The following is a 13186-nucleotide window of genomic DNA, read 5'->3' on the forward strand; positions in this document are numbered from 1 at the left end:
GTAGCCGTTAACACTGTTAAATTATATATATAAATCATCAAAGAAAGGTAAATAGTGTTCGAATAAAGGACATAATAATACATCGTGTAGCATAGCTCTCAACAAATGTAGTCCTGTAAATAAATGAATAAAGAAATTCTGTAATAAAATGCCTCTGGCGGGACTCGAACCTGCGACCTCTCGCTGTCAGATTGCCGATTGCATTTTAAAGTTAAGATAATTTTTATACCAAATTTTGCTTCATAGGAGAGTAATGTTTGGGGCAGTTGTAAACAATTTGTTTGGTGAGGGTGCAATTCCAACAGATGAGGAACATATCCAGCAACTTGAAGACATATTCGTCAAATTTGATGATCAGTTTGAGTATGGTTCACAGATTCCTGACTTTTTCCTCCGGTAAGCAATCCTTCATATCCACTAAACTTGATCTCAACATTAGTATTAGTATACATCTTATACTTTGTATGGTTTTTCAGAATTTTCATCTGTGCCTTGACTTTTGAGATGTACTGAATGTTTCTTAGTTCATTAAAATTTCACTTTCATGGCAAAATTAATAGACAGATGTGCATAAGTCTAACACAAATAAAGAAAGATTAAAACATCCCAAACAAAACATAACCATTTTACCCCAATATTGAACCCAATTTATGTTATGGAAACCAAAGGATGGACTATTATTAATGACGATTGTGTTGTTTAATGTGTAACTTGTTCATTTCAGGGACTGGGCTGCTTGTAAGCAGTGGCTTCTGAAGGTATTTAAGACAGTCCAAGACAGATTACAGTTACAGTCTTCAAAATCAGTGGTAAGTTCAAGACACAACACATGTAACAGATTGTTTCTATTGACAGTCAATACAGACTGCCATTGAAAATCAGCAAATGGGTGGTGTCGTCAAGCACTAATTAATATAATAATTATTCTGGATTTATATAGCGCTTTATGTTGATAAAACCTCGAGGCGCTTAACACAGCAGAGAAGAAAAAAAAAATATTTGTGAGCGGAGATGGATTCATCGGTCAATGGTCGAATGTCACAGTGCGTACCCGGTTTAACTGTGTTGCATTGGGTTGGGAGAAGGCAGCAATAATATTTTGGATTCATTCAGCAGTGATATTTCTTTCATTTGATGTGACTATTTTCCTTATTTTTTTTTACTTTCAGTCATTGGTCCAGCAATTGATGGATATTGTTGATGCCAAATCTGCACCAAATTTTGCCCTTTTGCTGCTGTGGGCATCGCAAGCTAATGCCATTCCAGTAATGTATTCTGCCTATATTTAAGTTCTAGATTGTCCCCACTAATTATATGACTAGCTATATACATTTTTATATTAAGGTATCTAATCATTTGTTTACACTTAATTAAAGCGGTGCATTATCTACTTTAACAAGCCTGTAATTATGGTGAGTGACAGATAAGCTGCCAATCAATGAATGTTGATTGACAGATTAACTGCAATCTACATATTTGATTGACAGATAAGCTCCAACCATCAGAGTGTGAGGTAATTAAATTGGGCTGATAGTGATACCATCGTTAAGCTAACCAGTATACTATTATATTTTACGGTACAGTAATTTTTTTAGAACATTCAAACCCTTCAAACACCAAGACCTTTCTTGCTTAATTAAAACCTGGAGGTATAAAATTGAAATATTAACATTTTATACCACCATGCTATCAATCTGATGCACGCATGAAAAAAATTTCACCATTTTAGGGGTTGGGGCGCACTTCTCCATTCCCTGATATAGGAATGTCCGATTTTATTAGTTATCTTTTTTTTTCAGATAAGTTTTTGGGTTCTGGCATTCTTGCACACCTATCCAGAGGAACTGAGTAAAGTTTCTAAAGAACTGAATGATGCGTTTGGTGATAAGCAGACAGAATTGGTAGTAGATGAAGAAATCATTAGTAAACTGCCCTCTATCAAGAGATGTATACTAGAAACCATTAGATTACGTTCACCAGGTGTCATTACTAGGAAAGTTGTAAAGTCTTTTGATGTAAAGGTTTGTATCTTGGTACAGGGCTACCAAATTCACTTTCCTGCGAAGTTACACAAAGTCATCAATTCAATAAAAAACATTGAATAGCTAATTAAAAAGATCAAAACAGTTACAAATAAGTTTTGCTGATTTACAGAATTTGATTAATAGTGAAAGTTTTATGCAAAGAACATAGGAAATATTTAATTTGCATTTCCATTAATTAAAAGCAAGAGCTTTTTTTCTTCCTAATATTTAATTGAAAGGAAATAAATTATATAAGCAATTCAAATACAGTACATACTACATTTTTTTCAAGCTATTGTTATTATAATTTACCAATTACATCGGTGGCACCCAACTCAACAAGGGTTGCATCACTTAAAAATGAAATTGGAATAATTATACAAAGGAAGTTGGTTATAAAAAAATCAAATTACATGAACATCTTAATGATTTAGGCAAGACTTTTTTTGTACCTTGTTTAGCAAACCCGTCGCCAGAAAGTAATAATGATTTCAAATAAAAATTATATTTTTGGCCAAGTTTCGCCTTACAGTTACATACAGGCAGCAAGTAGGCAGTCGCTCCAGAGGAGGACTGTCACACCTAAGCCATATAATACACTTACAATAAACTACAAACTAAGTTAAAAAGCATTTACATAGTATCTATGTATACATGCACAATCATGCTTATGTGCACTCGCATATAAAACATAATATGCACATTAATACATATGGGCCTATACTTTTAAATCTAAAAAGAAAGAAAAATATTTATTAACAGCAAAGGTAAAAGCCTAATATTGATCAATAATATATGATTTTATCCTTTCAGGGTTACACTATACCTGTAGGTGATATGCTGATGGTCTCTCCTTACTGGGCCCACAGAGACCAAAGATTCTTCACAGACCCAGAATCATTCAAACCGGTACCTAAAGTAGTGTTGACTGAATAGATTATATAGATAAAAGATTTAATGTCTGGATGTGGGTTTCAGAAGTTAGTAGTTTACAATACAGCAATACGATGTAACACTGCATCTGTTAATCTATCATCTATTCCAAACTTGGCAGGAAAACAAATTTATGTTTTATAGAGTGCTATGTTAGATCTTTAGATGTACAGTAAATCCTCAGCCTATAAAGCCCATATTGCCAAGGCCTCTCTATCAACCTCCAATTCATTTGAACATCACAAAAAAAAAATGTTTATCACACAGGACCGGTGGTTGGCAGCTGATCTGGAAAAGAATTTCTTTCTAGACGGATTTATTGGCTTTGGTGGAGGGCGTTACCAGTGCCCTGGAAGGTGAGGGCTTATTAAATTTTGATAATCAAGTCTAATCAATCAATCAATCAATCTTGCAATTTTGGTTGCATTAATGATCAATGACCATCTGTATGTTGACAATACACAAAGTACAGTGGTGGTGTTATTACCAACTTTAAATCGTGATTGTCCAGTCATATTGAAAGCCATGTTGATATTATATTGTAGATGGTTTGCTTTGATGGAAATTCATGTCTTGATAACGTTGATCCTGCAGAAACTTAGTTTGAAGGCACTAGACCCTCTGCCCAAACCAGTAAGTAGTACAACTGTTTAAGAATTATGTACAAAATTAATGGTGTGAAAAGATACTATCTGGAAGAAGTAGAGTGCTGTACAAATACTACTTAACTTTAATTTTAACAATTGTTTTATTACATTTAGTAAGTATATGGATGTATTGTGTTTAAGAAAACATTTTTTAACAGTTTGTACTGTTCGTTATTTTCTCAGAGTACACTTCATGTTGTGGGTACCCAGCAACCACAGTTGACCTACAGAGTTCAGTTCTCCAAACGATAGTAATGTTTACAGCACCAATCATGGTGGTTGTTCAACATTAGAAAGTATGCATGCAACGAATCATTTTTAATTAAGATTTGTTTAGACTGCCACTGACAATCAGCAGATGGGGTCGCATCGCATCTACTGTTCACAGGAAGGGGAGTTGGATTTGTGGTACAACAGTGCCTGGCTTAACACCTTTATTTTTAACACATTCCAATTATTTAAATAAGTTCACTCATGAATTGATCGATTGTATATAAATAATGTAAATAATCCATGGCTCTTGAAAATGCAAACATCAAGAGTTACTGTCCTTGATTGGCTGAGTCAGTACATAGATCTCTAATTCAGTTTGGTAATTGACACCAAATAAGTACAGCATATATTTGATTTTAAAATACAGTTATGTAATTGTGATAAAAAAAAAAAAAATGTGATGAGAATGTATGCAACTATTTATTACTTTTTTAATTAATTTTGCTAATTGCACAAAATTATAATATTTTGATGCCAAATTTTATGCAAATAATGAAAAACAAAATGTGCCTAAAATGCAATGATTTATCAGAGATGTATTGAACAAAATAAATACAAATATTTTGTGAAATTTTTTGGTTTTTTTATTATAAAATTTTAACACGATGAAGAGGATTAGTAATTTTTAATAAAATTCTTTGTGCAGCTATAGAGTAGCTATAGAGTACTCAACTGTATACATATTTTATAATTGCTCATAATATTGTAATAAAAAAATACCCTGGCAAAAACCAAACTTCCTGAAAATGAATTCAGAATAAAGCACGATAACATTCCAGAAGAGAATTCAGGAGATGTGTAGCCTTACTTTATGTAAGATATGGTAATAATAAATACAACTTAGAGGGAAACACATATAACATAAAAAACATAACATTGAAACTAGTACTTTTGAAGCACATTGTATAAAACAAATATACTATAAATTGCATGAAAATATATATTTATAATATTACATTTATAATAGCATGTACTGCCTTCTAAGTGCTTCACGAAATTACTCCAGTCATTTTGGATAAACATGATTCCAATACATACTCGGTGGGAATTAATACACGTTGCAGTTAGTTATCAATGAATTGGTATTCAAATTTACCAGATACTCACTTATTCCCCTACTCTAGGTCAGGAATAATAATCTGCCCTAGCACCCAATGACAAACAAGTTGCCTGCTCAAACTTGAACCCTTGCTCTTGCAATTATAAGCCTGGAGCCTTACCACTGCACCAGATGCTTCAATAATTTAGCCTACTGAAGGTACAGCATTGAATATTGATTGACAATTGTGCAATAAAACTATAGAAGGAAAAAGTAACCATAGTTTTATTTTGTAAATTTTATTTTAAATTCATTACTACATGCCTAGAAAATGACTAAACCACCCTCTTCCCTAAAAAACAGAATATATAATTCAGATTTTACATACACGTGCTGGAACTCTTGAGATATTTACAGTAACTCCTGAAAAAAACAGAAAGATGAGTTAACTTATTTTTTCCCTCATTAGTAAAAACAAATGATATGCAGTGAAGCCTCATAATTACACTTAGTTTATAGAACAGCTTAAAAATTCAACATTCAAGTTATATGGATATTACAGTAAAAACAAACATTAATATATACAAATATGGTGGTTTTATATAGCACATGATGCCTAGCATGACTTCAACATGCTTTAATTATAATATTACTCTAGTCATTGAACCAGAAACTTATGGCACATAAACACTCAGTTCCCTTCATACAATTCCATAATTTTGCTGATGGCAAAAAGTGTAGTTTTGTATGAACACTTTTTGCTTCAAAAAGAATCACTATCAGAGATAGAACACACTCATTGGACGAATGAACGAATGTTGATCCCATGAATGTAAAGTAAAATGCAAATACAGAATAGAAGTACTTTACCTACCTAACTTCAGAGCATAAATTTCTTTATGAATAACTGTTTTCACTGGTGATACAATCAGTTGAAGATTAGGTACATGATTATCCTCCTTCTCTGTTAAAGTTACACTAAGTGATGTTTCTTGAGCAACAAAATTAAGCGATGAACCTAGGTAGTTGAGGCCAGTAATGTTAAAAGTACTAGACTTGGGTGGAAGAACAAAATCAACATCTAAACATTCTCCAATGCGTATCCCGCCAAAACCAAACATGATAGTCTGCAAGAAGCCGCCCATTCCTGTTTGAAAATTCACCGCTCCACTGCCATCTGGATTCTCAGTCCACGTCTATTGCAAAGAAATGAAAAAAATGGATTCATCATGATCAGCATATTTTTGTTCAATTGTTTGATTACTTACTTCAGCATGCCATTGGCAGGTAATGCTTTAGTTATTTTTTTTAGATTATAACACGGTAGTAAGAAATGCCTGGGAATGGGGTAAAATTCTCCCAGGGTTAGAGTAAAGCTTCCAGGAAAACAACACAAAGCAGTCGATCAAATGACATACTGTACTGCCAACACTCCCCATTAAGTATCAGTATCAATGAATTCCAAAACAGTAACACCTTGTGTTTTATATTTCTTTTCACTGTGGATGCATTGATTTTATCATCAGCTAAGTATGACATGTGCCTCCAATGTTAAGGTGTAGAGATCAAATATAACTACAGTACTGTGTCACTTCCCTTCACTTTTCAAAATCATGATTTACTCATGAGAATGGAATGTAAAACAAATTGTCTACCGTAAATGCACAAATAAGCGCCACGGCATCATAAAATTGTTGAAGGCTTCAGTGTGGCGGTTATTCGAGAGCGACGCTTATAAAAAAAAATATAGGTGTGGCACTTTCCATGCCTGTTCCCTATCTCACACATTCCCGTAGTGCAGTAGGCCTATCATAGGTCCTACGTCATCGTAAATAAACATTTATAAAGAAATGTTTGTGTCTTCATTTGTTATTTATTAATTTTCACACTGTATACATTGTATAAAAACCCTGTTTCTCAAAGCATTTCATTACACACAGTGTAATAAATACTCTCGATTCGAGCATTTACGGTATGAGATGTTGAATCTTACCATGAATGGTCCTTGTAAATTGGCGAAAGTTTTATTGAACACATTTTCTGCTTTGCTAAAATTCTTCAACTTGAGCCAGTTGATGGTAAACATGGCCCAGGTCATGGCTGGGCCATCTCGATTGGTCACGGCCTTTCCCTTGTAGGTGTCGTACAAAAGCAGGTCATTTGTCTTAACGTCAACAGGCATTTCGTACATGAGAGGGAATCCGAGAAGGATTACATCGGCTTGTTTTATAAATGTTCCTAACCAAAAATGCAAAAATCATTAAATAGCCTATACTGTAACTACTTTAAGCTTTATTTCCCATTTACAGGGAAATTTCAGCAAACACTTAAAATAACTGTTGTAATATTCTTTTCAGTAAATGCTTTTATTGGAAAAGCTGTCCAGAGTACAAAATTAATGTGATTTGTGAATTATGATGAGCATCTTAGCCACTGTTTATCGGTTAGAGGTGATACTTCTGGAATCTGAAGCCTATAGTGAATGTTATCATTAATCATTTTGACAGTATTTGGAGCAAGGAGGATGGGTGGTTCAGTGTATTGATGCAAGGGAACTCAAAAAGCGGAATTTGGATACAATTCTCAGATGAGGTGCCATACGTTGCAACAAAAGAAAATCCACAGAAGGGTGGTTTACAATACCTAGTTGATAGCCATCATATTCCGGGTGGTACTTGATGACATCATCATATGGAATGTACATTTTATTTCCGGCTTTGTTCCAGGATGCCGGCACACTGGAGTTGACCAGCTGTGCGATGTATTCGGGGAGTAACAGGCTTATTTTTGCTACAAGGTTTGTGTATGCAGAGTTATTAACATTTGAGTGGTACTCATCAGGAGGCATTACACCTTTAGAAAAAAATAAAGACAAGATATACAATATCAATAATATGCACTAATACCAAAGCCTAAACTTGACACTCACTGATTCTGAAAGTGCGTGCCCTTTCCAGCCATCTAAAAGTGCCCTAACTACCTCAGCCCCAACCATGAGGTATGTCTGGACCCTCCAACTGTAGAATTGATTTCCTCTCTATTTCTAAATCCTGAATCTGCCAACAAGGAATGGTTGTAATTTGCTTCGAACAAAATGTTTTCTTTTTGCCTGTTATTAAATAAATTATTTAAAAAAAAAAACTTGCTGAGCTTACCATTAATTTCATACCTATCCTTGATACCATTGTATTCAGCCCTTGAGAACCAAAATTCTGCCAGTCCTTTGGCAAGATCAAAACCATGCTCTTCCAACAGAAACGTCACATCCTCAGTCATTCTCACATACTGCTGCAGAGCATATGCTATGTCACCATTGACGTGCTGTTCAAAATTGCCAACGGTACTGTCTGGACACACGTCATACCCTGAATATAACCAGGAACACTGTTAGTATTGTAGAAAAAGCAAAGAGTATCTTGGTATCTACAGTATTTCAGTTAGCACTGTAGATACAACACACTCTTTGAGTGCCGGGTCATGAGGATAAAATTTGGTGCATGTAAATGAAGTGGCATGCTACATTACAGCTTATCTTAGAACAGGCATAAATAGAGGAATGCAGGCTCACTAATGTTCTATTACTACTACTTTAGTTTTCAGTGTTTATCAGGGGTGGCGCCAGGATTTGCTCGACAGGGGATCTGATGTCTCTGATGGGGGTGGAACTCCCTGATGACAACGTAAGTGGGCATTGTCGGGCATCGCTCAAAAACCAGAATCTAGGAGGCGTATCCCCGGATACTATGACAATTTGGGGGTTTCATATACTTTTGTGTACTACTAATGTCTTCTTCCACCAAAGCAATGGAGGGGGTGGGGCGCCAGCTCACGCTCAACAGGGGCCAGGTCTAGGACACCAACCCTGGTGTTAATACTCTATCATTTTGGGTTCATAAGGCAGGAAATATTATTAGCCTTGTCTAAAGTAATAAAGGAGGGTTATGAAGTGAAGTTTGATTTTTGGACATGAGTGGAAAACCCCTGCCACTTGAAAAATGTCAATAATATCTTGTAGTCACCTGAATAAGCCATTTCCCAGGGGAACATTGTTCCATTGTATCCCTTAGACCTTGCAATGTCCTTTGCAGCATCTATATGTTTGGTCCGTGCACTGAGCATTGCTTTTGCAAGTGATGGATAAAGCAACAGCATTGGAGGGTACATCCACGTTTCCTGGTCCCAAAATACATGCCCCATATAGTCCAGATAGCCAGCGCCGTTAGCAAGTCCACCAGGTGCAAGCCCATAAAATGGAAATGATAGCCTTCCCGTGGTGTTCAGTGGGGGCAGTGAGCTGAGTATATAATACATACTACTGTATATAACTCTTGAAAGAAATATGTTATTGTCAATATCTATGTGCCCCTTTTGCCATTTTGATTTCCAAGCACTGACATGACTACTGAATAATTCATTAGCAGCATCCATCTTAATTCCCTCTGTATAGAAATAATTTGCATCTTCATCAGTCTTTGAAATGGATGTGATAAATGTGTAACGTTTGGTTGATGCATTCTTCGGAAGGGTGATGTATGATGGGATATCTGTCCAGTAGACATAAGTCATGATGACTTCAGAGCTATCATGCTCAGGTTCCTTCACTCTTCCATGCATGCTCCTGCAAGGAAATTAAAATGTTTTTATCCACTAAAATTAAATCTCACGCTAACTTGTGTGTGTTCTTGGGCAAGGAAACATTCTCTGCATTTGCTCTTTCCACCACAAAGCACTGTACACGCTCTTACAAGAAGCACATTCTGTGTTGAATGTATTTATTCTACACTGGATGTGCATGCATGACAGAAATAGAGTGCAGGAGGTTGCACATTGTTCCCATGACACGCTTTGACCAATTAAAGTGAGGAAGGCATTAACATAATGTAAAAAAATACAATCAGTATAAAAATAAAATAACGATGATCATAATCATAATATACTGTAGGCCTAACTTTAAAAAACGTATGTGTCACCCAAACACAAATCAGGATCGATTGATGAGGGGTTTTTCCCATAATTTTAAGGTTGAATTTTAATCATCACATCATACAGATTAGATGGTAAATACTTGTCAAAAAGTTGCCATTTTCAAACATCAAACACAAATTTTAGACTCCACAAACAATATGATGTTTGCTTTGGACAAAAAGCTGCCCTCAGATTTGTTTAGATTTTGCTACAGTCAGGCTTAAGCAAGAACTACAACAGACAGGCTAACTGGAGTAGCTGCAGTAGCATGGAGTAGCTGAATTATTAGCTGCAGTGCGCTGGAGTAGCTGCAGTAGGCCTGTCCATGGTCCAGGACTTTACAGCATATCATTTGCCATTAGCACAACAAAAATAAAATAAGGAAAGAACTATTTACAATATCTGAAATGGAATCACCTACCTCTTACCATTCTTCACAGGGCTTTCACTGAAGTTTATATCAAAACTTTTTGGGCCAAAATTTGTGTCCAATTTGACAACGATATCATCAGATTTACTGCTTTTCCTATTAATTGTAATCTGGTTAACAAGGAGACGGTTCAAGACCTGATGAGCATAGATGGAATGTGTAATCTCTATATTGTCTGTAGTTATTTCATGAACAAATATTCCTGAAAGACAAACAAACAATATCTACATTACATTCAAAAATGACAAATAACATTTATCAATTTTATAATTATATTATTACTATATACTTACAGTATTCAAATTATTGAATTATTGTAAAATACACCAATAAATTACTATATTGTTATATGTTTAAAAAAATTATAACATAGCAATGAAGATGATAATGATTATTTTAAACTTCTTATTTTCATTTTTTGATATCAAATCAAAGCAAAACTTTTCTAAAAATATTAAGACTTTTGCTAACCTTTTCTAACATTTAAAGTATACAAATGAGAAGCTGATTCCTGTAGAGAAGCAGTTATGGCAGCAGTCGATGGCACTCTTGCACGATGACTATTGGTGCCTTTGCCATTATAAAGACCATTCACAAATATGGTATTACTGTAAACCACTGTTGCTAAGTAACCATTACCAATGGATGGTTGTTGCTTTCTATTTGCTGGAAACCTGAAAGAAAATTATTTTTATTACACATGAACTTTAATTACAACAATCTAGATACTAGTCAACATTTACAGTACTAATGCGACAAATATTGATACTCCTACTCTTGGTCTGGACCCCTCTGTCCTAAAACTATTAAATGATGTTAATTTGATTCCTAATGCTGTAGTTTGGTTCACATTTAGCCATAAACTCTCCCTATGAATCTTACCAGTGATTTTATTTCGTAAACCTAACAGTAGACACCTGTGCTGACTAACAATAACAGCAAGCTGAATTGATAGAACAGACGCAATGCAACACTGGATAACACTCTGAAAAACAGTACTTATCTTTGCACTAGGCAAGACATGTTTCAGATTACTTACGATGAGGAGGTAAAAACAGTGGGGTCATCTGATAAATATTCATGATGGTAGCCTGAATATTCCTTCTCTTGAGTTTCAGATGTCTTGTTTGGTTGTTTATACAATATTTTGTAAAATAGTTCAGAAATTGTTTGTGTCGTGTCATCGTGATTGTTGTCAAGCAGTTGAGTGTTAAGAGATAAGATGACATTCAAGGAAGCTAGCAAAATGAAGAGTACTCCAGCCACCTGTAAAAGGCCTCTCATCTCATTCTGTAAGAGAATCATTAATTTTTTTATTAGAAATTTCTTCCATAAATTTTATTTTCCATAAATAATAATAATTACCAAGAAACAATACAATGAAATAATTATGATTCACAACAGTGGTGGATCCAGAAATCCAAAATGTGGGGGGGGGTCGTCATTAATTGCATAGTTGCCAACTTATACGGATTTATCGTCAGACTTGCATATACAGTAATTTATCTTGCCAGTTTTACTACGGATGAACAAAAACTCAGAGATTTCAAGGTACTGAGATTTTTACAATAATAAATAACGACTTATACAGTAACATAGAAATAAATCATTTGCTATTCGTCCGTAGTGTTTAGTGTCGGCAAAGAGTAAGCCTAGCTATAGATAGTGCAAGGGAACCCAGTACGCTCAATGGAGTATATCCTCCGCGCAAAAATTTAGTTTAGAAATCCATCCGCGCATATTGGATAATAAGGGCCGAATTCGGCATTGATCAAATCTTATAATAATAATAATAATGATTTATAAAGCACACATCTCCACCAATGGTGCTCAAAGCGCATAGTCAATTCAACCACAAGATCCATAATCTTAATATATAACCAATGCAATTATGCAGCAATTACAATTTCGTGCACCTTTTTGCCTAGCGGTTTTTCCCCGTGCAAATTTGAGCCGATTTTTTAGGTATGCTCCGCGCAATTATGAAAAAATTTACAGTATGGCATTTATCCTAAGTTTAGAGTACTGTAGGCCTACTTTGGTCAAATTTAAATGAGTATAACTTCTTGGTTTTATTAACTTTACATACACACATTTTGACTTAATTTAGTGTCAAAGATCAATCAAACCAGTGGTAGTGAAAATACTAGAGATTCCAGGGGGCTTCGTCCCCTTGAACTTCTCCCTTGGCCCCCAGCCAGTGGCCGTTGCTATGTAACGCAAGTTTTTTTTTTTTTTAAGTTGGCAACTATGCATTTACAAATGGAGGGTGTGGACCACTTCAGCCCAATCATGGTTGGCGATGAGGTAACACAATTTGTCTTTGACATTTCTAGATCACTCAAAATGGCTTAAATTTGAATATAATTTTTATTTTTCTCCATTTCAGTGTTTTACTATAAATTGTTGCCTTTTGTTATTTCTTTTTAATTTACACCCACAAACAATATATAAATCATGATGCGCTAGACAAACCGTCTTTTTTGTATGATTGGCTCCCTTGCAATTCATATTCCCATTCATCTTACTAGTGGGCCCCCTACTTTGAAAAACGTTCCGACGGCCCTGATATATATAAATAGGAAATGAATACCATATGTATGTATGGACGTTATTGGAGAAAATATTTAAATGTAGAATGTTGATAAAGATAGCAGGAGCTATCGAAATATCCGTTTGATTTTGCTATGTTTTAATAAATTTTTTGTTTCGCAAGTCAACCATCAATGATTGTACGTCATTTTTTCATTGTTTTTACATTTTATTTCACTTGGAGCATACATGCAAATCCATTCTTCAATATGTATAATGTATATGTGTGTGTGTGTGTGTGTGTGTGTGTGTGTGTGTGTGTGTGTGTGTGTGTGTGTGTGTG

At 34.9% G+C, this 13186-nt stretch overlaps 2 protein-coding genes across 3 annotated transcripts in view; one reads left to right on the top strand and one right to left on the bottom strand.

The window, feature by feature from the left end:
• Positions 1–4273, top strand: part of LOC117113872 (24-hydroxycholesterol 7-alpha-hydroxylase-like) — a 6289-nt gene extending 2016 nt beyond the window's left edge. Inside the window, exons 3-10 of the mRNA XM_033257337.1 lie at positions 245–396; positions 725–809; positions 1170–1265; positions 1800–2021; positions 2838–2933; positions 3225–3313; positions 3503–3590; positions 3788–4273. Coding sequence (XP_033113228.1) covers positions 245–396; positions 725–809; positions 1170–1265; positions 1800–2021; positions 2838–2933; positions 3225–3313; positions 3503–3590; positions 3788–3856 — 897 coding nt within the window. The 3' untranslated portion in view covers positions 3857–4273. The remainder of the gene's footprint in view (positions 1–244; positions 397–724; positions 810–1169; positions 1266–1799; positions 2022–2837; positions 2934–3224; positions 3314–3502; positions 3591–3787) is intronic.
• A 265-nt stretch (positions 4274–4538) lies between these two features.
• The window catches only part of LOC117113881 (protein-glucosylgalactosylhydroxylysine glucosidase-like), a 10035-nt gene continuing 1387 nt past the window's right edge, over positions 4539–13186 (bottom strand). Inside the window, exons 2-10 of one of the 2 annotated variants that reach the window (XM_033257349.1) lie at positions 11351–11601; positions 10783–10985; positions 10303–10513; positions 8936–9534; positions 8072–8281; positions 7560–7769; positions 6910–7154; positions 5791–6112; positions 4539–5339 (exon numbers count right to left, since the gene is read on the bottom strand). In XM_033257349.1, coding sequence (XP_033113240.1) covers positions 5290–5339; positions 5791–6112; positions 6910–7154; positions 7560–7769; positions 8072–8281; positions 8936–9534; positions 10303–10513; positions 10783–10985; positions 11351–11601 — 2301 coding nt within the window. In that variant the 3' untranslated portion in view covers positions 4539–5289. Of the gene's footprint in view, positions 5340–5790; positions 6113–6909; positions 7155–7559; positions 7770–8071; positions 8282–8935; positions 9535–10299; positions 10514–10782; positions 10986–11350; positions 11602–13186 lie in introns of both variants that reach the window. The other variant, XM_033257350.1, reaches the window with a different exon arrangement.

This window comes from Anneissia japonica, unplaced genomic scaffold, assembly GCF_011630105.1.
Source record: "Anneissia japonica isolate Jap-2015-1 unplaced genomic scaffold, ASM1163010v1 scaffold1417_len1240632_cov203, whole genome shotgun sequence".
NCBI lineage: Eukaryota > Metazoa > Echinodermata > Crinoidea > Comatulida > Comatulidae > Anneissia > Anneissia japonica.